Source organism: Ipomoea nil, unplaced genomic scaffold, assembly GCF_001879475.1.
Source record: "Ipomoea nil cultivar Tokyo-kokei standard unplaced genomic scaffold, Asagao_1.1 scaffold1932, whole genome shotgun sequence".
Taxonomy (NCBI): Eukaryota; Viridiplantae; Streptophyta; class Magnoliopsida; order Solanales; family Convolvulaceae; genus Ipomoea; species Ipomoea nil.
This window is the reverse complement of record NW_017618360.1, coordinates 1,479,537-1,505,929: the sequence shown is the minus strand read 5'-3', so window position 1 is coordinate 1,505,929 and position 26,393 is coordinate 1,479,537. Positions and strand designations below refer to the sequence as shown.

The 26,393-nt window shown below is 35.5% G+C and overlaps 3 protein-coding genes across 5 annotated transcripts; 2 read left to right on the top strand and 1 right to left on the bottom strand.

The window, feature by feature from the left end:
• The first annotated feature begins 6,781 nt into the window (after window positions 1-6,781).
• LOC109194100 (S-type anion channel SLAH2-like) lies at window positions 6,782-16,005 on the top strand. Of its 2 annotated transcripts, XM_019344985.1 has the most exons (7): window positions 6,782-6,952; window positions 7,257-7,416; window positions 8,234-8,650; window positions 8,737-9,507; window positions 9,987-10,405; window positions 10,963-10,965; window positions 15,984-16,005. In XM_019344985.1, the coding sequence occupies exons 2-5, from the start codon at window positions 7,273-7,275 to the stop codon at window positions 10,392-10,394; spliced, it is 1,740 nt and encodes a 579-aa protein (XP_019200530.1). In that variant the 5' UTR covers window positions 6,782-6,952; window positions 7,257-7,272; the 3' UTR covers window positions 10,395-10,405; window positions 10,963-10,965; window positions 15,984-16,005. The 2 variants fall into 2 exon arrangements, with proteins under 2 accessions (XP_019200530.1, XP_019200528.1); XM_019344983.1 differs by lacking the exons at window positions 10,963-10,965; window positions 15,984-16,005 and having other exon boundaries at window positions 6,783-6,952; window positions 9,987-10,600.
• Window positions 11,808-15,912, top strand: LOC109194099 (S-type anion channel SLAH3-like). Its single transcript, XM_019344982.1, has 6 exons — window positions 11,808-12,243; window positions 12,585-12,666; window positions 13,078-13,255; window positions 13,343-13,771; window positions 13,862-14,632; window positions 15,137-15,912. Exons 3-6 carry the CDS (start codon window positions 13,094-13,096, stop codon window positions 15,563-15,565), a joined length of 1,791 nt encoding a protein of 596 aa, XP_019200527.1. The 5' UTR covers window positions 11,808-12,243; window positions 12,585-12,666; window positions 13,078-13,093; the 3' UTR covers window positions 15,566-15,912.
• A 5,363-nt stretch (window positions 16,006-21,368) lies between the features above and the next one.
• Window positions 21,369-26,301, bottom strand: LOC109194101. Of its 2 annotated transcripts, XM_019344986.1 has the most exons (7): window positions 26,059-26,301; window positions 25,648-25,797; window positions 25,297-25,362; window positions 24,765-25,055; window positions 23,799-23,910; window positions 21,777-22,217; window positions 21,369-21,668 (listed from the first exon to the last, which is right to left on the bottom strand). In XM_019344986.1, exons 1-7 carry the CDS (start codon window positions 26,191-26,193, stop codon window positions 21,658-21,660), a joined length of 1,206 nt encoding a protein of 401 aa, XP_019200531.1. In that variant the 5' UTR covers window positions 26,194-26,301; the 3' UTR covers window positions 21,369-21,657. The 2 variants fall into 2 exon arrangements, with proteins under 2 accessions (XP_019200531.1, XP_019200532.1); XM_019344987.1 differs by lacking the exon at window positions 21,369-21,668 and having other exon boundaries at window positions 22,011-22,217; window positions 24,586-25,055.
• Window positions 26,302-26,393: the final 92 nt, after the last annotated feature.

Below are 26,393 nucleotides of genomic sequence, written 5' to 3'. Positions count from 1 at the left end.
TTGCAATGACAACGACACAAAATTTGGGCCGGAAAATTGGCTGTTGCCAATGGAAACGACCAATGAAATTAAATGTGGGCCACTCTAAAAAAGCTGTAATTTTTTTTATTTTTTTATTTATTTTTTTATTTTTTTTACTTTTACTTTTACTGACAAAAGCTTTGATTCTACTAAAGGATTTTACTATTCTAAAATCCATTTGTCAAATTCTACTCTAAAGAATTTTACTATTCTAAAATGTGGTGAAGATCCTCTTATTGGGGATGCCCTTACTAAGTCACTGTAATTTATTTTAGTGTAATTTATTTTAGTGTTAATTCCATTTTTGATATTAGATATATAGGTGGTAATTTACTTCTAGTTTTTTTTTTTTTTTTTTTAGAATATTCTCGTTTGGTCCTAATATTATTATAGCATGATCATTTCAATCGTTTGCAAAAAAATCGTTGAAATTTCATAAAATATAAGGACATTTAAGTCTTCAATTATGAAAATTTTTCAAGAAAATAAAAAATATAGCGGATCAACCCACTTTGTATAGAAAAGATCGAAATATCCTTGTATTTAACAACATTTCAACGATTTTGTTGACGAGTGACGAAAAATAATCATGCTACAATAATACTAGAACAAAAAACAAAATTAACTCTTTATTTTGTTTTATTTATTTTACAAAAGCCTTGTTAAGATGACGGATCAATTCTGATCAAAATCACATTTTTTTTTTCAAGTAATACTATGCATACTATCACCATTTTTGTTACGGACTACTTGTTAATATAACAGGATTTGATTTTCATAGAAAATGTGAGTCATAAGTTTTAATCATTTCTTTTTTCATTTTACAAAATTTAAAATTTTACGCATCATTTTCATACCTTTTTCCAATCCTTATTACACGCTTTTTGAAAATTCACACCTTATTAAGAGTTACAATTTCACCAATTTTGACCAAATATCCTAAGCCACGACCACAAACTTTGCTCTATTGCCGCCGTCACCCCCACCTTTTCTTTGAATAACCCATTATTGTTTCTTTATATAAAAATTTGTATTCCAAAACGTGAACGATTAAAGTTTTGTAATTTGCTCCAAAAGTGATAGTTGAGTGCGTAAAATAAGAATTTTATACTTGAAAATCGTTAGTTCAATTCTTATCAATACTTTATCTTCTGTATGATTTTATTTGTGAGTTATTTACACAAGAATAATATTATTTAAAAAAAAAAAAAAAAGCAAAATCTTCGGGTCTTTATAATATGTTTGAACTTACAGTTTGATGTCTCATTAATCCTAAGTAAACTTCTACTTGTTATTCTTACTTCTAAAATTGGATTCTATATACAAGCATTTCGGGTTTATAAATTCTGAAATTAGGAAAATAATTTTGATAATTTTTACAGGTTTAGCGTATAAAAGGCGAGTCATGGGAGGAAAAAAGAGAAAAGTATGTGAAATGACTTTGTTGGCAATAACTTTATTCCTAATCAGTATTACATTTTGTAGTATAAGTATTATATTTTCATATCAATCTGATTCATCTTACGGATAATAATCCATAAAATGATCTCACACTCTTTTGTTAAACTTCAAACCCTTTACCTATACACATGTACTTAATATATTGACGTTTGTGAACTCAATACAAACATAAATATGATCAAATCAAAGAACAATAAACATGCATGCATGCAATTGATTACATACAGCTAATAAAATGTGTCGTTCTAGCTAGAAACTAGCATGATGGTTTCACACTTAGCTTCACAATAAACATGCAATTGACGACACGTACCCTCCTGATATTCTACTAGCTAGTTGTTGAGGTCCTTATGAGTTAGTAGATCACGATATTTCACACATTGTTGTAGAGTTAATAGATTATGATATTACGTTAGTTGTTGAGTAACTAGTAACTAGTAAAAGTTACAAAGGTTTTGACAATTTTCAGTACCATTATTGAATGAGATGATATTGAGCCAGTTATTGAAGATATAATCGATTAAGTTACAAAGATTTTGACATTTTATGGTGACAATATTGAGCAAGATCAGAATTCATTTGTATAGGCTTATTAATTGTCTTAAACTTCGATTTACGTGAAAATATGTAACTACTATTTGAATGTGTGTTTTAGGTGAAGCTGTATTGTGATCATAGTCGGCAAAAGATCATAATAAGATAAATCAATTAACCTAGGTTGCTCATAGCTAGTTGATCTGTTCAAACCAAGAATACTAATAATAAGCTGCTTAGTAGGAAAGTTACCGAGTTGATTAATCTATGTAGCTCCAATATATGGAATTGGATGATGGAACTCCAGCATTATTCTTAATTAGACATCATCATCAATTCATCATATAGTGTTGATTATATTGTTAGTGTATGTCATCCCACAAAACAACTAAAACCCTACTTTTTCTTTCTACCCAATTAAGCTAAGTGCTTGTTTTTAGGTATTAGGTTATCTAGCTTCATCCAACCTTTCTTTAATTTTTTTTTTTCTTCCCAATTTCCTTCCATTATCTACGTGCATTCCCACTGCTTGCCCATTGCCTTTTCATCATCTCCTCTTTTTTTGCACATTAAATCTTTGTAAAATCAATTCTTCCAACTAATTTAAAAACGATTTTCATATCGACCCACACTTTACTTTCACACATGCATGCATGTAAAAAACTTCTACAGTACAACACCATATAACACCAAACACATCTCTAATTTCGTCACAACTATTCAAAAAATCACCTACTTTTTCAAACCCAAAACGTATTATGTAACAATAATGTATATTATAGACACTATATAAAGTCTCAACTTTTGGATGAAAATCAATTTTGGTGGCAAAGTGTATAGCGGTGGTGCATTATGAATTTCTAAAAATGGTTAAACAGTCAGCACGTTTTCGGAAGTCGTACGTACGTAAAGGAATTAGGTTAAAATGTAGGACCTACAGTCGTAGTGGTAAGGAAGGTTACAACATCATCTTTTTCCAGTTGGATTCTTAGGTAGCCTTGGGTTGATTTGGACTGACTTCTAACAATTTGAACGCACCCATCCATCCATGAATATGATGCTTCTTCATTGTTTCCAATTTCCAGTTTTTGGGGTGCATTTTCTGTGCCCCTTGAGAAAAGGTATAAGGCAGGTAGGTAATATATTATGTGCCTTCAATTTATATACAGGCACATAATTTATTAATTGGATATACATAATATTAGGTTAATGGTAAACACATAAATTTTAAAGGAAAAAAATGTCAAATAGGTTACTTAACTTATTATCATTTATGTGCAATTGGGTCACTGGATTTTTAAAATGTGCAATTAAATCATTAAACGAGTAAAATATGTGTAATTAAGACATTTTTACAAATTTTTCTAATAGAATATAAGATCATATTACTTACATGGTATGTACTAAGAGCATCTGCATGAGTTGGGAATAATGTGAGGAGAATGTAAGAGTGATTAGGAAAGAGAAGGTGGGAGGGGGGAGAAAAAAAAGAAAAAAAGAAAAAAAGAGAAAACTAATTTTTTTTTTTTAAATGATGCTGTCAGGCGCGCCGACTGGCGCGTGCAGTGCACGCGCCCGGCTTTTTCCCAGCTGTGCGTGAAACGCACACAACCTTACCTTTAAAATAAAAAAATAAAAAATTCTGAAATTATTTTTACATTTGCAGCCCAATTCTTTCTCAATTCTTTCCTTCCTACATAAGCTATGCTCTTCACCTTGGGAGAATTAATTCTGAAATAACTCCACTTTCTCTTCTATTGTGGATGCACTAAGAATTGTTGTTTCCTCGATCTGCTATATACTAATTGAGATGAAATATTGAAAAGTTTTCAACTTAAATTGCATTTAAATAAATCATAATAAAAATGTCTCAATTACACATATTTTATTTATTTAATGGTGGCAATTGCAGACATTTTAAATTTAACAACTCAATTGTAGAAAAACAATAAGTTCAGTAACATATTTGATACATGTTTCATTTTAAAAATCAGGTTGTATAATGCAAGTTGGAACTTGGTTACGTTGATGGTATAATAATTATTTACTTCATCTACCAAAATTTTACGAAAATATCTGGTAAGAGGATCCCAATAACTTCTCTGGGGTCCTTTAATTTGAAGAATGAATGGTGTTAGTCCATCATATTAGGGACCATTATTATTATATTGTTGCATGCTGCCATTGCTGCGGGTGTCGACAATCATTGCAGTTCAACAAACTCGTACGTCGTATTAATCCTAATGAGGCTGTATACACTCAATTCATATCTACTGCAGATCACATATTTGACCAAACCTTGTATAGTTGTCGTCTGATGATTTCGCGTGTCATCTTGCCTTCCTCGAACTATCATCAGATCAGTGGGTATACTTGTATACCGCTATTTGACTTGGTTAAACAATCAATACAAATGTTTGGTTATTTATGATCTTGTTGGTAAATAACTGTTAGCAGATTGAGTTAATTAGAAGGTATAACTAGTTGATAACATTAACTGAGGGTATAACTAGTTGATAACATTAACTGATTGTAGAAATGTGTTTTGGTAAATTATAGCTGATAGTTGTTTGGTATAATTTTCTTTTTCAAAAAGCTAATTAAAAAAGTTGCTTTGAACAGCTTTTTGAATTTTAGCATTTTGGAGTTACAAAAGCTAATTAACCAAACATTTATATGATTTTTTATCCGAATCAAAAAGTTAATAGTGGTCAAATAAGCCAAAACTGGCCTATAGGCTAATTATTTTACCAAATAGGGCCATTTTTGTAACAACTTATTATTCCAAAATGCTAAAATTTAAAAAACTGTTTGAACAACTTTTTAGATCAGTTTTTTTGAGAAAATCATTTTGCGTGTAATCAGCTATCAGCTAATAGCTAATTTACCAAATACTTTTTTACAATCAACTAATGTTATCAACTAGTGAAATTCGCTAACCAAATTAGCTAATAACTATTTACCAAATACCCCTATTAAATGTCTATTCTCTGCCAGACAATGTGACAAATATAATCAAATGCCAAAATCTTGTACAATTTGAACTCCAATTCTTGCCCACATATAACGTAAGAAGTAGCTTTCAATGTAGCTAGCTAGTAAGGTTAGTTGAAGATTCGAAACAGCACAGATAATGATGTTTTCGTTGTAATCTGCTGAATTTTTAATTCAAATCTCTCATATTTTCGTTTTCGATCTGCTCGATCACAATAATTATATATTCAATTCCCCTCTCCTGCTAGCTATGTGCTAGTTGTCATCTTTTAAGGCTAAGATCGTAGGTTAATTACTTCAAATCTTTTCATTAGCTTATTGTTTTCAACGGTTTAGAATTAAACTATTTTGTCTAGAACCATCCATCTTCAAACATCTTTTTTAAAAAATTGTATTTGGTGATAAGGTACTAATTAAAAAACAAAACAAAACAAAACTTATGAGGTTGAGATAGATATGTGATAAATAGATTGCTAATGTAATTCTATCGTTTGTGTGTAACCTAATAGCGATGGGAATACAGAATTCTGTATGTACAAATAATTAAATAATTAAAAGTGTCTCAAAAGAGTGACGGAATGAGTAAAATATATTTCTTGTAGCAAAAGATCACGAGTTTAATTATTAACAGTAATACTCTTTTTGTCAAGTCTGTCACACAAGATCTTCTTAGTGCCATTTACTTCGCTTGTGTGCATTGTGGACTATAACAGAGGAGCAGACTAGACCCAGACGTTAACTCATGTTGGAGGGGGCTTACCAAGTATCCCGTTTAAGTTTTATTTATGAATGGAACATAACAAGCTAAGTAACAAACTCCGAAAAAGCTCTATTTGAAACCTAACAAAGCTAACTTGAATTATATCTTTTTACGAAATCGTAGAAACTTAATGTAACTATCAAATACCCAAGACTTGTATTTTTTTTATTTTTATTTTAAAGTCATATCCATGTCATAAGTGCATGTTGCCATGGGGATTTTTCTTCTTTTTTTGTCATCATCCATTATATGTGCTGTACAACATTAAACAGTAATGTGAAGGCATATTAGTTCATGAATCTTGATGTTGATGTTACAAATTCTTATTAAAAAAAGCTTTCTTTTTTTTTTTTATTATTATTTTTCTTAGTCAATACTTTCCGTACTCCAGAAAACACGACATAGGTATAGGGCTATATTTAGTCAAACCTATTCTTAATATAACGATAAACACGGACAATTTTGAAAACCATTTAACAGCTTTCCCTTTACCTGCTTTCCCACCTAATTTTACTGAATTTAATATTACCCAGTAAAATAATTTATCTCTCGTTTTCGTGACAATGCTTAGAAATGGAAAAATGGTGATTAAGTTAATGATCAAACCTTCGCTCTTGAGTTAATCGTTTTGTGTGGAGTTAATGTTTTAATAAGTCTATTCAAGATAAGAGTTACGGAAAAGTTAAATATATTTAGGGTAAATCTTCGCGAGAGTCGTTTGCTAGATGGGAAAATCAAATCTCGACTTTTGAGTTATTAACATTTGAATGGGAAAATCAATTCTCTTTTCTTTTTTTCTTTTTTTACATTAATATTTTGTATGAAATTAGAACTTCAGCAAAACTATTTAGAGTGAGAATCGTTTACGGGATATGTGAGCTAAATTTTTATTCTTGAGTTAACATTTTGTGTGTGGTTAAAATTTAAAAAACAAAAAAAGAAAAAGCAGCCATTCACCCAAAAATAGTGTATGAGTGACTTTGCACTTCCAAAGATATTTGCATTCTCAACTCTATTTAAACCATCTCTTATGGGAGAGAGGCTTTCCATCTCTGCTCAGAGTTCCATTCTCTCCTATCTTCCATTAACGAGGTTTGGATCTTGTATCAACACAAACTGTTCTTCTGATCTGCTTTCATCTATCTGTGGAATCCTTTCAGCATCAGCAAGAGATTCTTGAAGGTTAGCATTTCTTCACAAAATCATCTTCATCTTATTCTCAACATTCCCAGTGAAAGTTCCATTCTTTACATGGTAAACCAATAACCCATCCAGAATTGAAGGTCCATTTGCCTGTTATACCACCCCCACCCCCTGCAATTCCATTTCAGTTGATACAGATTTCTGGGTTTAATTAACAAGTCTTTAGATATATATATATCTGCTTAATCAACTGTTAATCTGGGCATCCATTCAAGAATGGTGGCTGATACCCAGAATCAATAGACTATGGAACCTAATACAAGTGTTTATCTTTAATTTGCAGGTTTTATTGATTAGTGATGGAGAAAAGTAAAGAGATTCATTCAGAAAACAACTCTCCTGTGGAACTTCCAGTGCTCATCAATTATATTAGTACAAATGGAGTTGATGGTTTTGATAGTCACAAGGAAGATGTTCAGCACCCTTTAAACCATTTAACACATGTAACTTAATCCTTAAAATTTCTATTCAACTTCTAGATTTTTTTGATTCGAACAGCTATGAACAATCTATAATGATTTTTTAAAAAAATATATCCGTACACATCCTCTAATAATGACTGAGAGTTTCTGATCACTAAAAAAAATTATTTCATTTCATATATATATATATATATATTGAGAACTTTCATTTTGATAATGAGGTTGTCATATATATACATATATATAAAGCATCGACCCTGGAAGAATCTAAGTTCGCCTCGGGGCTCGGGGTTTGGAACCCCACCTTCTATAAAAAAAAATGGAAAATTGGCTAAGGAGATTCCGTGCGGTCCGAAATTAAAACAGACACAAAGGCTCCTCGTTGTTCGGATCTTGACTGGATCCGAGCTTCCCAAGCTCTATGCTGTCGGTTTCATTCAACAACATCTGTTCGGATCAGACCAGGATGAATAGGATTGGTCCGACCTCCCGCTCCGATGTCCTTCCGACCGGCGGGAATATACAATGCAAATTTCCGGGCCCTCAGGCCCGATCGTGAGACCGCCGGTTGATCGTCCGAGGGCCCGAGCTATGTGTTGTCCCCTCGGATTGGGATAGAACTAAACTAGAATAAGGGGTCTCCGCTCTTAATAAATCATGATGTTCATCAAATTTTTGGTATTTATATATATATATATATATATATATATATATATATATATATATATATATATATATATATATATATATATATATATATGTATATCACCTTTGTAATTTCATATTTTCATGGATCCTGTATAAATGTATAATCATTTGGTTGATGGTGTTTTACTAGGTTGGTGGAAAAGCTGTTTCCGAAAGTCCAAAAACTGTTTACTTAAATGCAGAGAGTAAACCTGAGATTCAGCTTCCTGGTTTTGCTGCAATACCAGAAAGTGCAGAGAAACAGCAGGATGGGCATGGTAGATTCTACTCTCAGCCAATTCCAAAAGGCTCCACTGCATTTTCTGCAGCGGCCTCGAATGTCAATTCCGTTTCGAGCACTCCCAAGAGCGGTAAACTGAAGGATAAAAGGTTTGATACTTTCAAAACATGGTCTGGGAAACTGGAGAGACAATTGACGAACTTAGGTGGGAGGCAACGCGAACCAATTCAAGAATCGGATGCTCAAACGAGCCCCGAAACGACAGAAACTATAACAGTGGACAGATACTATGATGCATTGCAGGGGCCAGAATTGGACACCTTAAGGGTAAATCTTGTTTTGAGTTGTTTGTACTAATATCTCTTATGTTGTTTTGCTTATAAGGTTGGAACTTGGAACTGTTTCGTTTGCAGGCTTCTGAGAAAAGTGCTCTCCCAGAAGATCAGAAGTGGCCGTTTCTTCTTCGTTTTCCAATCTCCTCGTTTGGTATCTGCCTTGGAGTTAGCAGCCAAGCGATTATGTGGAAAGCCCTTGCCACGGCTACTTCCACTCGGTTTCTTCACATAACCCCGGATGTAAATCTCGTGTTATGGTGCATATCTGTTGCTCTTGTGGCCATTGTTGCCTTGATATATGGTCTGAAAATCGTTTTCTACTTTGAAGCTGTTCGTCGTGAGTACTATCACCCGGTTCGTGTGAACTTCTTCTTTGCACCGTGGATAGCCCTGCTATTCATAGCTATGGGAGTTCCACCATCGATCACTGAAAACCTGCATAAGTCTCTATGGTACATCCTTATGACTCCGATTTTGTGCTTGGAGCTTAAGATCTACGGGCAGTGGATGTCTGGGGGGCAGCGGAGGCTGTCAAAGGTTGCCAATCCCTCGAACCATCTCTCGGTTGTGGGGAACTTTGTGGGGGCTTTGCTTGGTGCAACAATGGGGCTAAAAGAAGGTCCTATTTTCTTCTTTGCTGTTGGGTTGGCTCATTATTCTGTCCTGTTTGTGACTCTCTACCAGAGGCTTCCAACGAACGAGACGCTCCCCAAGGAACTTCACCCGGTTTTCTTCCTGTTTGTCGCCGCACCTAGTGTGGCTTCCATGGCTTGGGCTAAGATTCAAGGGAGCTTTGATTTTGGATCAAAGATTGCTTACTTCATTGCCTTGTTCCTTTATGTCTCACTGGTTAGTGTTTCTTAACCAAAGCTCTTTAACACGGTCCAACCTTATTAGGATCAAGCCGAAAAGCTATAGTTAGTAGCGAAGGTGCAACTTTATTTCTTTATATCTGCATAGTAGCCAATGTAGGTAAGGCAGGGTGCTGGACTTGGCCCTTTAGGCCTCCACCCAACAATTCTCTGACCACCGCCCATCGGTTGCTGGATTTGGTCCTTCGGGCCTCTGCCAAACAAACCTTACAGTTGTATTAGCAGTCTGCTTACCAACTAATCCAAACTGCGGGTTAACATTCATCAAGTTTGCACACCGCCCATCGGGTGCTGGACTTGGTCCTTCGGGCCTCTGCCCAACAAACCTTACAGTTGTATTAGCAGTCTGCTTACCAACTGATCCAAACTGCGGGTTAACATTGAACAAGTTTGCACATTTGCAGACATCTCATCCGGGTTGATATTGATTGGTTATTTCTCTTGCTTGTTGTATAGGCGGTTCGTATAAACTTCTTTCGCGGCTTCAAGTTCTCGTTGGCATGGTGGGCTTACACTTTCCCCATGACTGGAGCTGCCATAGCCACCATCAGATACTCATCTGCAATAACAACCACAGTATCAAAGTGTTTTGCTGTCATATTCTGTGCCATATCCACACTCACAGTCACAGCACTGCTTGTGACAACCATCATTCACGCCTTTGTTCTCCGAGACCTCTTCCCCAATGACAGCGCCATTGCAATCAGTGAACGGAGGCCTAAAACCCAGCACAGATGGTTACACAGAAGGGGTGGCAGCTCAGATCACAAAGACATCATCGATCAGTACCTTAAAGTTGTCGATTCGGCTGTTGTCAAAGATATTGAGGCTGCTCTTTCCCCTCCAAATGTTGTCCCTCAATGAAGTTTAGTTGAGTCCCAGAGTGAGCTGAGGTTCATTGCCTTTTGTCCTTGAGTGTTGTACATAACCAAGTGAGGAACTTTATGCATTCCGGTGATCTTGATGTGAAATAGAAATCGAGGGTTCTGGTTGTTTTCAGCTACAAAGAATGTAATAGATGAGCATATATAAGAAATAAAAGTGGAGAGTTTCCTTTTTACCTTGTTTGAGAAACTGTTTCAATGCCATCATGGTAAGATAACCTTGAGGTATAATCTTATTAGGACATTATTTTGGTCAAGAATATAACTAGGTTGCCAATAAGCTCTAGCCTACTGGCTATAGCTAGGCACCTCACTTTCAACTCTAAAATCAAGAATTCAATTGCTCTGCCGCACGGGTTTAGCTCAATGGTTCAGTAGGCAGTATTTAGAAGAAGAGACTAAGGTTCGAACCTTGGCGGCGGCAATGTGAAAATTATGTTCAAAGTGAGCAAATTCCTTGTGCACCGGCATTTGGCCCTGTCCACTGAACCACACTAGGTGTGTAATTCAATTGACCGTAATTTATTTCCATTATCTTGTCAAGGCAGGGTGTGAGAGTCCAGAAACAAAGAAATTTTGTCTTTTATGGACAAGAATTTAATTACTACACTAAACACTATTCTTGTACATTTTTAATCTTAATATATAAAAAATCTATTATAATTATTATATTGAAAGAAATTAGATGAGTAACATCACAATTACTTTCACTCACACTACTTGATCATGACATCATTTGTATTTCATCATATATTAGGTCATGAGGATTATCTTGTAAGGAAGCATGGCCTATTAGTGAGTGATGAGTCAAGAATTAATATGATTACCTAGTACAGTTAATCTGGTTAACCAATCTACTACGCAAGTTAACAACTTTGTTTACCAAATAGTTGCAAAGTGTAAGATTTTATGGTCTGTTTTGTTCGCACAAAAAAATTGGAAACGAAATCGAAATAAGAATCAAATACTTAATGGTAATGAATTTTGGTGAAAGTATTTTGCATGTTTGGTAGTATGGTGAAATTGAATTGATCACCAATTGATGTCTAGTTATGTATGATCCTATAATAGAAATAAAGATTTTTAAAAAAATCAAAACAATTTATCATAATACAATGACATTCAAAGCATTAATATGAACAAAAATATAAGGGATGTAGTAAAAAGGCTACAGATCAAGAGGTGACAGATGAGGAGGGATAAAATAAAATGATACCTATTTTTAATTAGGAAATGAAGTTTTATTATTTAAATTTGAACTGCACATATAACTGAATATAGTGGGTTTGGTCCTTTTGGAGTTATAGTATTAATAAAAATCAAACATAATTGGGCGAAAGAATGAAATTAATAAAACAAAATAAAATAAACACTTCAATTGACCAAAGAAAGTAGTTGTCGTGTGATGATTTCGGTTGCGATCTTGTTTTCCGGGGAATCATCGGTGGTTACATGCTTTGACGCTGTTTTTCTTTCACCAGTCATTGCCTGTCTATTCTCTGCCAGACAAATTTCAACTGCCTAAATCTTATACAGTTTGAACTCCAATTCTCTGTTACCTTCGCTGCATTTAACGTAAGATGTTGTTTACAATGTAGGTTGATGATGTTTTTTTCAAATTCAAATCTCTCATAATTTCTTTATTTCCTGTCATATCAGCGCTATAATTACTAATTCTGTGTCTCTACCAGGGATCGTGTTCCAGTTTTATGAATGGAACAACAAGCAATAGCCTCCAGGAAACCTCTCGGAAGGAATTCAACAATAGCTCAACATGAATTAGTTGAAACTCAATATAATTACCGCTACGGATGTCACCTTCACAGAAGGTATCTATTCTGCATGTTGTGTAAGACTAAGATCAGGTCGAGCCACTCGGTCAAAGCTCGGCTTGAGCTCCAACTGAATTCGAGTCGACTCGTTTCATAATTGAGTCGAACTCGACTCAAATGTTTTAGTCTCGTGACTCGTTAAACCGGTCGTGATCCATATATATATAACAAGTCGAGCCGGCTGGTTTCATAACTGAACCGAGTCCGAGTTTCAATTTTCGACCTCGAGCTCGACTCACCTCGTTTACATCACTATGTAAGACTCACTTACCACTTTCCCATTCAAAACACTTACTTAATTTTTTTTTTCTTTTTCTCTTCAATCTTGCATTGACAAGACCTGGATCTTGTACATCAATACACTGTTCTTCTGCTTTCATTTGTGGATTAGTTTCAGCATCAACAAGGGACTCTTTGGAGGTCAGCATTTCTTCACAAAATCATGTCTAATCATATTTTGAATCTTCTCATGACTCTAGCCTGCAAATGAGGTAAATTAATCTAGATTGTTTATAACTGATCGGCTCAAATCAAGAAAGTCAATAGGTAACTCCGGCAGTTGGGAATCAAACTTGTAATCTTCTAGTTACTAAGATGCCAATAAAATCGTTTTTGCTGGGAGCCGAACTTGTAACCTTACTAAGTCAATCAGTCTAACCAACTTGACTGAGTTGCCCTCAAATTCTGGATCTTCTTTTTATTATTATTTCTTCATGGCATTCAACTCCCTGTGAAAATTTGTCACCAAGAACGTGATGTTGTTCATTCATGATATATCTTTGATTTACGAGAAAGTCTGCAGCGGCTAATACGGCGTGTGTGTCATTGTAGGTCTTATTGCTTAGTGATGGAGAAACATAAACAGATTCATTCAGAAAGCAGCAACTCTACAGATGAAGTACTTCCAGTACTCATCCATTCTACAAGTAGAAATAGAGTGGATAGTTTTGATTGTGTAAAAGAAGATGACAGCTCAACCAGCTTCAATTTTCCAAACCATTCATCAAAAGTAAGTTAACCCTTTACTATCTTTTGAAGCTCTGATCTGATCTTCATTTAATAATGGCTTGGATTGGTGGGGTTTACCGTTTACTAGGTTACTGGAGCAGATAGAGGTGAAACTCCAAATATCTTGAATACAGAGAAGAAGAAGAAGAAGAAGAACATAACTGAGAATCTGGTTCCCAGTCCTGCTGTCACACCAGAAAGTGCAAGGAAAAGTCAGGCAGAAAATTGTAGATTTTTTTCTGTGCCAAGTCCAGATGATTCACCTGCACTTTCTGCACCTGTGGCAACTGCCAATCCGGTGGTTTCGGGGACTCCCAGGACTCTGAAAGCAAAGGATAAAAGGTTTAATACTTTCAAAACATGGTCTGGGAGGCTTGAAAGGCAATTCACGAGCTTAAGCAAAAGGCGACGCGAAGAAATTGAAGACTGGGATTCTCAGAGTAGCCCTGAAATGGAGATTATAGCAGTGGACCGGTACTATGATGCATTGGAGGGCCCTGAATTGGACACCTTAAGGGTATGGGTTATTTGTTGGTTGGTTGTGTGTACTAATATCTCTTATGTTGTTTGTTTGCTCAGGTTGTTGCAATTGTTGTGTTGTTTGCAGGCTTCCGAGGAAAGTGCTCTTCCAAAGGATATGAAGTGGCCATTTCTTCTTCGTTTCCCAATCTCTTCCTTTGGTGTCTGCCTGGGAGTTAGCAGCCAAGCAATTATGTGGAAGGCCCTTGCCACTGCTACTTCCACTAGGTTCCTGCACATAAACCTGGCTGTAAACCTCGTCTTATGGTCCATATCTGCTGCTCTTGTAGCCATTGTCGCGTTTATATATGCTATGAAAGTCGTTTTCTACTTTGAAGCAGTTCGTCGTGAGTACTACCATCCGGTGAGGGTAAACTTCTTCTTTGCACCATGGATAGCCCTGCTATTCTTGGCTCTTGGAGTGCCACCATCAGTCATTGAGAGCCTGCATAAGTCTCTATGGTATATTCTTATGGCCCCGATTTTTTGCTTAGAGGTTAAGCTGTATGGGCAGTGGATGTCTGGAGGACAGCGGCGGCTGTCAAAGGTTGCCAATCCCTCGAACCATCTCTCGGTTGTTGGGAACTTTGTGGGGGCATTGCTTGGTGCAACAATGGGGCTAAAAGAAGGTCCTATTTTCTTCTTTGCTGTTGGATTGGCTCATTACTCTGTCCTGTTTGTGACTCTCTACCAGAGGCTTCCAACGAACGATACGCTTCCCAAGGAACTTCACCCGGTTTTCTTCCTGTTTGTTGCCGCTCCTAGTGTGGCTTCCTTGGCTTGGGCTAAGATTCATGGGAGCTTTGATTATGTTTCAAAGATCGCTTACTTCATCGCCTTGTTCCTTTATGTCTCACTGGTTAGTATTTCTGCCACTCTTGAGTCTTGTTCGGGGTAAGGCCTGCCCAGAGCCCCATCCTCGACCCTGTAATTGCATTAGCAGTATGCTTATCAACTGCCGGTTGTCCTATAGTTACATTAACAGTCTACTTGCTAACTAACCAACAGTCTACTTGCTAACTAACCAACAGTCTGCTTACCGACTGTCCTATAGTTGCATTAACAGTCTACTTACCAACTGACCAACAGTCTTGTAGTTGCATTAGCAGTCTGCTTACCAACTACCGAATTGTCCTATAGTTGCATTAACAGTCTACTTACCAACTGACCAACAGTCTTGTAGTTGCATTAGCAGTCTGCTTACCAACTGCCAAATTGTCATATAGTTGCATTAACAGTCTACTTACCAATTGACCAACAGTCATGTAGTTGCATTAGCAGTCTGCTTAGTAACAACGGTTCAAGTTGTTGGGTTAATATTCATCAAGTATTCACATTTGTGACTCTCTCCCTTGTTCTATAGGCGGTTCGTATAAACTTCTTTCGCGGTTTCAAGTTCTCGTTGGCATGGTGGGCTTACACCTTTCCCATGACTGGAGCTGGCATGGCCACCATCAAATACTCAGCTGTAGTAACAAACACAGTGTCAAAGTGTGTTGCTGTCGTATTTTGTGGCATTTCCACACTCACAGTCACAGCACTGCTTGTGACAACCATCGTTCATGCCTTTGTTCTCAGAGACCTTTTCCCCAATGACAATGCCATTGCAATCAGTGATAGAGGCGAACCGCAACACAAAAGGCGTCACAGAAGGAATGGCAGCTCTGCTCTCAAAGACACCTACCTTAGAGTTGTAGATGATTCTGCAGATATCAAAGATATCGAGGCTGCCCATTCTCCCCCAACCCCCAACCCCGCAGGGACAAGCAATCTGCGGACTGAAGGTCATTGAGTCCCAAACTTAGCTGAGGTTTTTGCCAAAGTCTCGAGGGAGGGGCTTTAATTTATGCGTCCAGGTGATCTTGATGTAAAATAGAAACCAAAGGTTTTTGTTGTTTTTGCATACTGCATTGGTATCTGCATCTTACAAGATGGGACTAATGCAGTCGAGTCTCGATCAGGAAGGGCTCACTATTAGCAGCAGCCCTCCATGACCTGAAATTATGTGCACATATGTCTTGGAAAAAAAACACTTTGTGACTGAGCTAATGGGTTGTCTATTACTTGGCTAGCTACCATGGGAACATCATTGATCAATACCTTAAAGTTTCATATGATTCTATAGTTGTCAATGATATTGAGGCTGTTGTTTCTCCTCCAAACTCCACCACCACAGGGAGAAGTTCTTTGAGTCCCAAAATTAGATGAAGTTTTTGCCTTTAGTCCTTTGGTAGTGTACATTAAAACTACTACTTAACCAAGTGAGGAAACTTGTGTGTCCCGGTGATCTTGATGCAAAATAGAAATCGAGGGCTATTGTAATTTTTTTTTACATACTACACGGATATCGATCGGCATTTCGCAGGATAAGACTAATCTAGCTGAGTCTCGATCGAATCTCATTCGAAAAGAGTTCACATTTTACAAGATAAGACTAATCTAGCTGAGTTTTGATCGAGTCGTATTCAAGATGGGCTCACTATTAGCACTCCATGATGAAATGTGTTCATGTCATGGAAAAGAAACACATTGTGACTAAGCTAATGTGTTGTCTGTTACTTGGCTACCATGAAATGAACTCTGGTCCCCCACCCCCCACCCCCCTCCTCCACCCAACATTAAAAGAAAAAGGAGAATAGTTGCAATTAGGTTTGACATTAGCAAGAAGATACACTTGGCTGTGATTGTTGTGGGATAAAGGAAGGAAACAACAAGGAAGACAAGAAGAAGTAGGAAGTAGAAAGAAACAGAGGGTTTTGGCATTTTTGGTAGCACAATTTGTCCATGTCTCCTATGCCACTTTTTTACATGTGAAAACACCTATCTAGATAATGACTAATGAGCCCAATCATACTACACTCATGTTGATCCATTACTGTTTGCAAGCCCACATTTATATATTTATTTATTTCAAGGAAAATAACTAAATATTCATTAAGAGCTACGGAGTAATAGATCCCTACTTTTTTTCTTTATAATAATGACATTATTTTGTAGATAATAATTACTAGAGGCCAATACTGGTTATTGCAAGGCACTTTCAACCTTTTTTTGGGTGCATATAGCATTCAATGTTTTCATCAGAATTTAGCTCAGGACTAGGCATACATACAAGAGACAATCATCTAATTTTACAGTTTCATTAACAATTCACTTACTAACTGTTGGATTCGAGGCGTTTCGAAGCAATCTCTACTAAGTTAGTCGAACAGTTGGCTTGGTAACTATAATGTTCTAAGTTTAATTCTCTGATCTATGGGGGGTCTATTGATCTTCTCGATTTGAGTCGGTTAACTATGAACAACCTAGGCTAATTTACCTCCTTGTAGTCCTTTAATTTATCGGCTAGGGTCAAACAATTGGTTTGGTAGCCCATAGCCGCAAAGTTCCAAATTCGACTCCCTATCGAAAATGTTTATTGACCTTCTCGGTTTGAGCCGGTCAACTTAGACAATTTATGCTAGTTACCACCTTGTGATTTTGTATCGCCTAGAGTCATTGAGCATGCTTCATCCATAGCACACTATTCAAATATTCTCGTAAATTTTCAAAAAAAAAAAAAAAAAAAAAAAAAAAAAGAGGAACTTTTAACTTTAAAATCAAGATATTTGTGATTTACAAAACTAGTGAAAAGGTGTACTATAATTATATTGTTGCATTGGTATATCCTCCAATCAAATAGCCTAAACAATAAGAATTGAGATACATGGTTAACATCACAAGTACTTTCATTCTCTCTATTTTTTCACCCACCAATTAAGTTAATGATCATGACATCATTTGTACCTAATGATTTATTAATGAATGAGAGGATTATCTTGTAAGGGAACACTGTCTGTTAGTGAGTGATGAGTCAATAAATGATATGATTAAGCCTTGAGGCTCTCAATCAATCATGCAATATGAAATCATTTCATGCATATATGTCCATATTAACCCAAAAAAAAAAAATGAGACTACATAATATCAGGGGATATATATATATATATATATATATATATATATATATATATATATATATATATATATATATATATATATATATATATATATATATATAGTATAATGCATAATTGGAGTGTTCGGTAAATAGATGATAGCTTATAATTGTTAGCTGATAGGGTTAGTGAGCTTAACTAGTTGATAGTATTAGCTAATTTTGAAAAGTGTTTGATAAATTAGATGTTAGCTAATAGCTGATTATATACAAAATGACTTTTTCAAAAATGCTGATCGATTGAATTTTAGCATTTTTTTAGCAATAAATTGTTACAAAAAGTTAATTAATTAAACACTCATATTGATTGTTTAACCAAGTCAAACAGCTAATAGTGGTCAAACAAGTCAAAATTAACTGATAAACTAATTATGTTACCAAACAGTGCCTATATATTTTCATCAAGACTATTTTGGTTTTAGTATAATAATAATTGTTAAACGCAAAAATACGGCAAATTATGTGTGAGCACGTGCCCACCTTTATCCATAATTTCTATACTATTAATTCATAATTTCTATACTATAGATCCATAATTTCTGTACTGTAGATTCATAAAATTTATACTTTAGATTCCAATTGTTGAACTCTGTGTAAGATATATTAATTATAACACTCTGTTTTCACAAATCGGAGAACAATATGTTCATAATTGATAACTATACAGTTTAGAAATTATGAATTTACAGTACATAAATTATGAATCTACAGTACAGATATTATGAATCTGCAATATAGAAATTATGAATATACTGTATAGAAATTATGAATATATTATATTTAAATTATGAATTTACGGTTTAAAAATTATGAATCTAAAGTATAAATTTTATGAATCTACAGTATAGAAATTATGGATCTACAATATAAAAATTATGAATCTACAATATAAAAATTATGAATATAGAACCGTGCCCACCTTGCAGGGCACGTGCTCACAGCATAACGATTCATTGGTCAATATATTGAATCAATTTTGTTATAGTGTCACTTCGTTAAAAAGTTTTAAAAAATTTAATCATTTGCAACAAACCCAATCAATCATATTGATACATAATATAAGGGGAGATGTATGGTGGAGTACTATGCACTATAATTATATTTTTCAATAAAACCATTCCGTAATACGGAGTATTATTATCATTATAAAACAAAATGTTCTTAATTACTAAGTCGATAGTCAATATAGTGAATCAATTGTCCCAAAAAATGTTGTCAATTGGGTGGAATATAATTTTCGTAATAGAAAATCATAATAAATTTGATTTTTGTTAACATTCTTTTGATCAAGCCCGTTGCATAAAATTTTCAAAATGTAATTTATCTCTTCTGATTTATATATTTTTTGGCTATTACACAAGAGTGAAGTTTATCTAATGTATATCCTCGAGTACGTAATAATTAGTGATTGTGGGTTTAATCATTTGCATTAAACTCAATCAGCCATGCATAATCAGAGTTTTTTGCACTTTTAGTCCCACGACTATAGTGGCACTGACAGAATTGATCCACGACTTTTGAACCTTGCAATTTTAGTCCACGACTATTGATTTTTTTTTTGCAAAAATGGTCATTCCGGCCACTTTTCCGTCAAAATTTCACCGGAAAAAAAAAAATTCTCTATTTTTAGTCGGGTTAAAATTGACATTTTACTTATCTCAAAAAATTAAAAGAAAAAAATTGATATTTGACTACATACAATATTACTGGGCTACATACTACTGCCCCAGGCAGCGGAGTACATGTACCACTCCAATGCTGCTGCCAGATAACCCAACTAGCCCGGGGAACGCCACGGCCGCTCCGCCGCTTACTGACAGCCCTGCCTGCTCCAGGAACTCCGCCGCCTGGGGCAGTAGTATGTAGCCCAGTAATATTGTATGTAGTCAAATATCAATTTTTTCTTTTAATTTTTTGAGATAAGTAAAATGTCAATTTTAACCCGGCTAAAAATGGAGAATTTTTTTTTTCCGGTGAAATTTTGACGGAAAAGTGGCCGGAAGGACCATTTTTGCAAAAAAATCAATAGTTGTGGACTAAAATTGCAATGTTCAAAAGTCGTGGATCAATTCTGCTAGTGCCACTATAGTCGTGGGACTAAAAGTGCAAAAAACTCTGCATAATCATATAATATTGTCGAATACATATATAGGGTGTTTGGTAAATAGTTGTTAGTGAGTTTGACTAGTTGATAACATTAGTTAATTGTAGAAAAGTGTTTGGTAAATTATTTGTTAGCTGATAGCTAATTACATGCAAAATGACTTTCTCAAAAAGCTGATCGAAAAAGTTGTTTTGAGTAATTTTTCAAATTTTAACATTCCGGAACAATAAATTATTACAAAAAACTAATTAATCAAATACTTACATTGATTGTTATCAAGTCAAACAGCGCAATTAACAGTGGTCAAATAAACTAAAATTAACTGATAAATTAATTATGTTACCAAATATGACCATAGTATTATGCGATATAATTTCCCGTTAAAACTACTCAGCAATATAATAATTATAAAATAAAAAAGTCCTAATTATCAAGTTATTAATCAATACATTGAATCAATTTCATTATCATGTCATCTCGTTAAAAAGTAGTAAACAATATAATCATTTGCGTCAAACCAATCAATCATACAAAAAGTATTTACACAAAATTGGCTTTGCTAAATTAAAGTTGATGGGAATTTGGAGAAGACTAAACGATGATAATTGATAATGGTGCCACGTAACACAATGGACAAAACTGTATGTACTGCTTAATGATAATCTTCATAAACGCTTCCCATAAATTGAGAAATTTTTTTTACCCTTTCTTTAGATAACAAGCGGATATGAAGAAAGAGAAGTAATGAGAGAGAGAAAAAAAGTTAGGTTATACAACTACAATGAGTTTTTTTTCTCAAATTTTAGAAATTGATTATTTTTTTTAATGACAGTACACATTGTGTACACTGGCGTTACTTTTTTTTTTTTTATTATTATTGTAAAATTAATTAATTTAGATTCAACCAGAATCACATTTATATTGTAATTATATTAACAATTTATTTACCAACTCGTTAAATTATTAGGTTATTGGGTACAAACTATAAGGTTATAAATGCATGTAATTTAACGACGTTGATTGGAGCATATATATTGCCTTCCTTCTCACTTCTTTTAAAAATTTGAGATTTTTGGACCACCTTTTAACATTATTTAATAATTAATACAATGCATGAGAGATTGAGAACATATGAGTTAAAAGTTGGGGAATTTAATGTGGTATATACGTAGCGACAATATAGATATTTCATATTGGTTTGGAACGATGGTAACTAATAATTAAAGTGTAATGTAATTTTTTTAGTATCATTTACTTTGTTACAATGTAATATATATTTGTATATATTTTCTCATTCTACTGAAGCACAAAGAATCAATATTTTTACTGAAGCTCAAATCCAGTTATGCCCTTTGTGAAAATTAATTGAATGTCAAAAAATCTTTGATCTGTATGAATAGCTCGGTTGGTTTTTAGATGGTAAATTTTGAGCAAGGATACATGATATAAGTTATGCAAATTATTCATTAAAAAAATAAATAACAATTCATGAACTTTGGAACGCATGAAATAAGAATTATATTAATAATATCTTTATAAAAAGGAAAAATGCAACAGCTAGGAATTGTTTTACAGACTAAAAGACCCAAAGAAAAAGGGGGAAGAAAAAAAAAAAAAAGAATGAGAATTTTATCTTTGCTGAGATGAAACTCTTCCATCTGTGATGCATTTGTACAGCTTCCACTTCCCCAAAGAAGACAAATTTACAACAGCGTTCTTGAAGAAAACAAGAAAGTGACAGAGGAACAATGGACTCATCAACGCCTTCTGGCCTCTCATCTACTCATTTATTGCCTGAGAATGGACAAACACAACAAGAATATGACAACTGTTCATGAAGAAGTAGAACCATTTCAATTTGCAGTGCAGTCTGCAGATAATAAAGGAGTTAATCATATATACCAATGGTCCTTTTGCAATGTAGCACAGCCTCGTAAATCGAGCTCTCAGAGTCGAAGGACCTGCGCCAGTTATCGACGCTGCTTGTTCTGGGGGATGTTGCGGACGAGAAATCCGCCCACTTCTTCATTTCCTGCATTCTTGAATTCGCGGTTCTGTGTCTAGGCCGGAACCTGCACCTCTGTAGTTTCTGGCATATGGGGCGAAGAAAGTCCAAGTATTTCTGGAAAAACTGCCTGGATAATCGTCGACAGCTTCTCAAGGACGGGCAGGGGATCCTCCCGGATGACTGCAGCATCTCGTTCTGGGCAACTGAAGTGGAAGGAGTCGTTGGCATGGAGTCAGAAGCATCATACGCCTCCATGCTCATCGGCTTGAAGAAGAGAGGCACGAGGAAGCCATTGGAAATGAGCTCGTCTGCATGCACAATCGCAAATGGAGAATCCGAAATAGGGAGATCAAAGTTAAAATCCTGGGGAACGCTGAAGAATCTCTTCGAAGGGGAGAGCTTCGGATCCATCTCGATGAAAGAAGAAGCCTCCTCATCAGAAAGAGAGGCCCTGAAGGAGCTCTCCAGGCTCTCAAAAGATGGCTTCAGGTTCACCAGCCAACTGTAGGAAAAGCTATCAATGGAGAGAGACTGAGAGGTCTCCATAGGAGGGAGAAGGCTACAAAAAGTGGGAAGGTTTACGCTACACACAGCATCAAAGCGCGGGGGTTCCTAAAGTAGTGAAATGGCCCTCCCACTAATCATGCACATACAAAACATATATATGCACATATATTCTTACTATCCTTTCCATAACAACAACATATGTGGTGGTCAGCTACAGACAAATGCAATTAATAATTGAAAACGAAAGAAAAGGAGTAAAGAAATAGAACGCAAACCCCACCTGACCTAAAGCATGTTCTCATTGCATCAAAAGCTTAGCCAAACTTTAGTATTTACAGCTAACCCTAAATTACTTTAATGGAGCCTTTAATACTTCCATAGAATCTAAGATACTATGCCTAACTATTATGCAGAACTATATAATCAAGCAAGAAAGATCACAGAATTCACTCATATGCTTTGACCGAAGTTTTAATTTTGGTTTGCTTGTTTCTTCCGCTATTTACTATAGATCTGCACACCCAGGAATCCAATCTCAGAATGTTTTATATTCTTAATAAAGGTTCGTTCACACAGCATAACCAAGGCCAGAATCATAATATTCATATTCTCTATAGTCTATACTATACCGCATTTTATACAGGAGGAACAATGCATTTACTCAATATTAACAATAATTGAAGATGCAACTAGTATCATGCAGCATAGTCGGTATCTATTGCAGGTCAAATGATGCTACAACTTATTAGTACCAACATGAAATTTCCACTCGGGAACTTCACCGACCAACACATACACACACACACACACACAGTGTGAAAAGGAATAACAAAGACACGCCAAGGGATTGGAATCTTATAGGGCCTCTTTTGCAGCTGGAAACATTCAGAGAAATTAGTAACATGTCTTTCATGTCGAGTGAATAACAGAATAAATGAAAGATGCATTAGATACCGTTAACACTGATCCAGATCATATTGATCTGTATAACATTTAGGTATGAGGATAAATGTGACACTAGAAGCACACGGTATTTTATGAATCTTATTGATGTTGCAAAACCAGAGAAGGTGTCTTTATTATCTTATCTAATACTCCTTAAATATCTCAGAATTCTTTTGGCTTCCTATCCACATTAATTGGCCACAAAAATGTGGATTCATAATGTAATGGAACATATGAATGAAAATATCATTGACCTAGAACCTCTTTCACGGATAAAACTCAAACAAAATTAAAGAAACACCAGAATTTTCTTGGCAAGGAAATTTTAGTATTTCACATCCACCAATGAGCTGAGTGGTGGCCATTCAACTCTTCAAAGTTTTTAATGCTATAAGAGTTATGTCTTTCTTCATAATAAAATTCTTGAAGAGAATATTTGTTAATAATACACAAAAACAAAATACCAGACAAAGGTCCCCACGGCTGTTGTAGAAAGAGGTGGACATAAAGGAAGCTCTGAGGAGGCAAAAGCCAGAACCAGAAATAGACTTGAAACCAAATGGTCCCCCCTGATGTCTGCTGAAAGAGTTTGGTAATTGTAAAGTATGCAAATTGAGATAATTGAGATGTAATGGAATGTTTTCAATTATGACCAAGTTGAAAGGAAAAAGCAGCTTCATCAACCAAAAAAACAAAAACAGCTAAAGCTCTTGAAGCAAGTAGATGACCTCTAAAAGAAGAAGAAGAAGAAGATGATGATGATGATGATGATGTAGGCTTATTCATAATCTTTCACTACAACAGAATTTTTATAAAAATGTTCGACTATGTGGTTCCAAGTTATAGTTTCATGTCAATGGACAGGACAGGGCCCAAAAAATAAACCAATAACCCCTGTCTTTTGATAAATGTCTTGAAGGAGCTGAGAAGAATTCAAACAGAATATAACAGCTAAGGCAAGCAAAGCATCCAGAAATCATCGCCAACATGAAAAAGTAGCAATTCAAAGATAGCAGAACGGATTTGAGCAAATGAAGCATGAATAAGCAAATTTATTTCATTAGATCTAGAAATACATAGGCATTCCAAAGGCCATGCAGCAGCATGGGTGCCAGCAAGTTCCTTGACCGTACAAATATAGTACCCAGTAGCACTCCAAGGAATACAAGTGGCAGCATCCTCTGCAAACTGAAATGTGCCAATGCAAAAGCAATTGAACTCAATAAAATTGAGCCCCATACAGGCATATACCTGGTTAACGAAGGTAAAAGAAATCCACGGAAGATAATTTCCTCCCAAATGGGTGCACAGATTGAAACCAGTATTGCATAAAGGGTCATTGCCACAGGATCCCTCACAACAATTGATTGCCCTACATTTGAAACTGTGACAGGTGTAGACGGAAGAAAGGGAAACAAATTTAAGTTCACCTGTGACAGTCGATTGATCAAAGGAAACATAACGCAGCACAAGCCAACATCAAAATGCCACTTCCCGCCTAAGCTAAATTTGAACCAATTGGATGGAAGTGGAAAAAACTTTGCAAGACGACGATGGAGGATTGCCATCCCTGCAATACCTCCAGCAGCATCAGTTAATAGACTGTACAAGGCTAAGCCTTGATACGTGAGAGACTCTTTTCTGAAACCTGCAGAATGTGCTAGGAATGGAATTATCCAAGACCCTACCAGCCAGAATGAAGCAATCCATAGAAGCATTACCTGCAGCGACAAATATCGTTAACCTTAAAAATAGGCACTTCTCAAATCTCAAATTGGTATATCGCAAATCCAATACTTGTACTTGGAGCAATTTTTTCATGCAGAAGGGCAACCCAAAGGACCACCTCTTTCAATGTTTCCAAAGACGAAAAGTAATTTTCCCATTATCACTAGTTACATTGGTGCAAAAACTTACAAAGAAAAATAGAGGGTATATAAGGGATGTAATTAAAATCTTTACCTGCACAATAGTCCTTACTGTCCATGGTACTGTCCAAGGTTCAATGTGAAGAACAGCATGAAAAGCCTGCAACATGATCGCACAAATCATCCTACCATCAAATTCCATTCAACAAGAGAAATGTGATAACCATCTTTTTGTGAATGCAGTAAAGAGGCAATGGACCAAATTCAATAAACTTTATTTATCCATTATTCACTAAACCTGATCAATTTGACAACAGTAATTAACAATCTTTGAAAACATATGGCATCACATCAGGCACTCCCTCAAAAGAGAAATAAACCATAAAGCATAGGGATTAAGAAGAAACTGTTTTTACTTCTTAAAGGAAGGAAATGAAGACAGTACCTTCTTAAGATGGAATACCAAGTCGCTCTTGGCATTATTGGGTTGATCGAATTCCGAGTTCACCACTTGTGGAATATCATCATCTACAGACTCGTAGTTGACAGATTCCAAAGAAGTGTGTTCACGTCTAGAGCATGATAACCGCCACCTCTACAGTAAAGCAACAGTTAAGATTAGTTTTTGGCTTTGTTGAACAAATACAGAGTACTGCAATTCAGATCAGCATAACCGAGGCTTAAGAACAGCTTAATGTTCACTTTGGTATCACAAAAATGCATAGAGAAACACATCTTAGCGCATCAATAATAAGCATAATTAAGCATCTATTTTATAGTAGTAAAATATTCTCAGAACCAAAAAAAAAAAAAAAAAAAAAAAAAAAGAGAGAGAGAGAGAGAGAGAGAGACTTACCGCGTTCTGTAACTGTAAGGAGGCAGTGACGATAGAGGTCCGAAGCTGCGGCAGAGATAATTTCGATAACGCGGGAGGGTTAAGGCGATATCTGGAGCTGGGAGGAGGGAGATTGGAGAAGTAAGAAGTTGACATGGAAGCACTAGAATAACACAATTTGGTATGAGATGCAATGCGCCGGACAATGGATACGGATTACAAGTACCGACGGAAGAGAAAACGGCTGCGGAGGGAACAATTCCGGGTAGCCGCCGAAGCTGATCACTTGCGAATTAAATACCGTTTGCGTTAAAGTTAGATTTCCGTAAATGGGCGGGTCAATGAAAAATAAACAG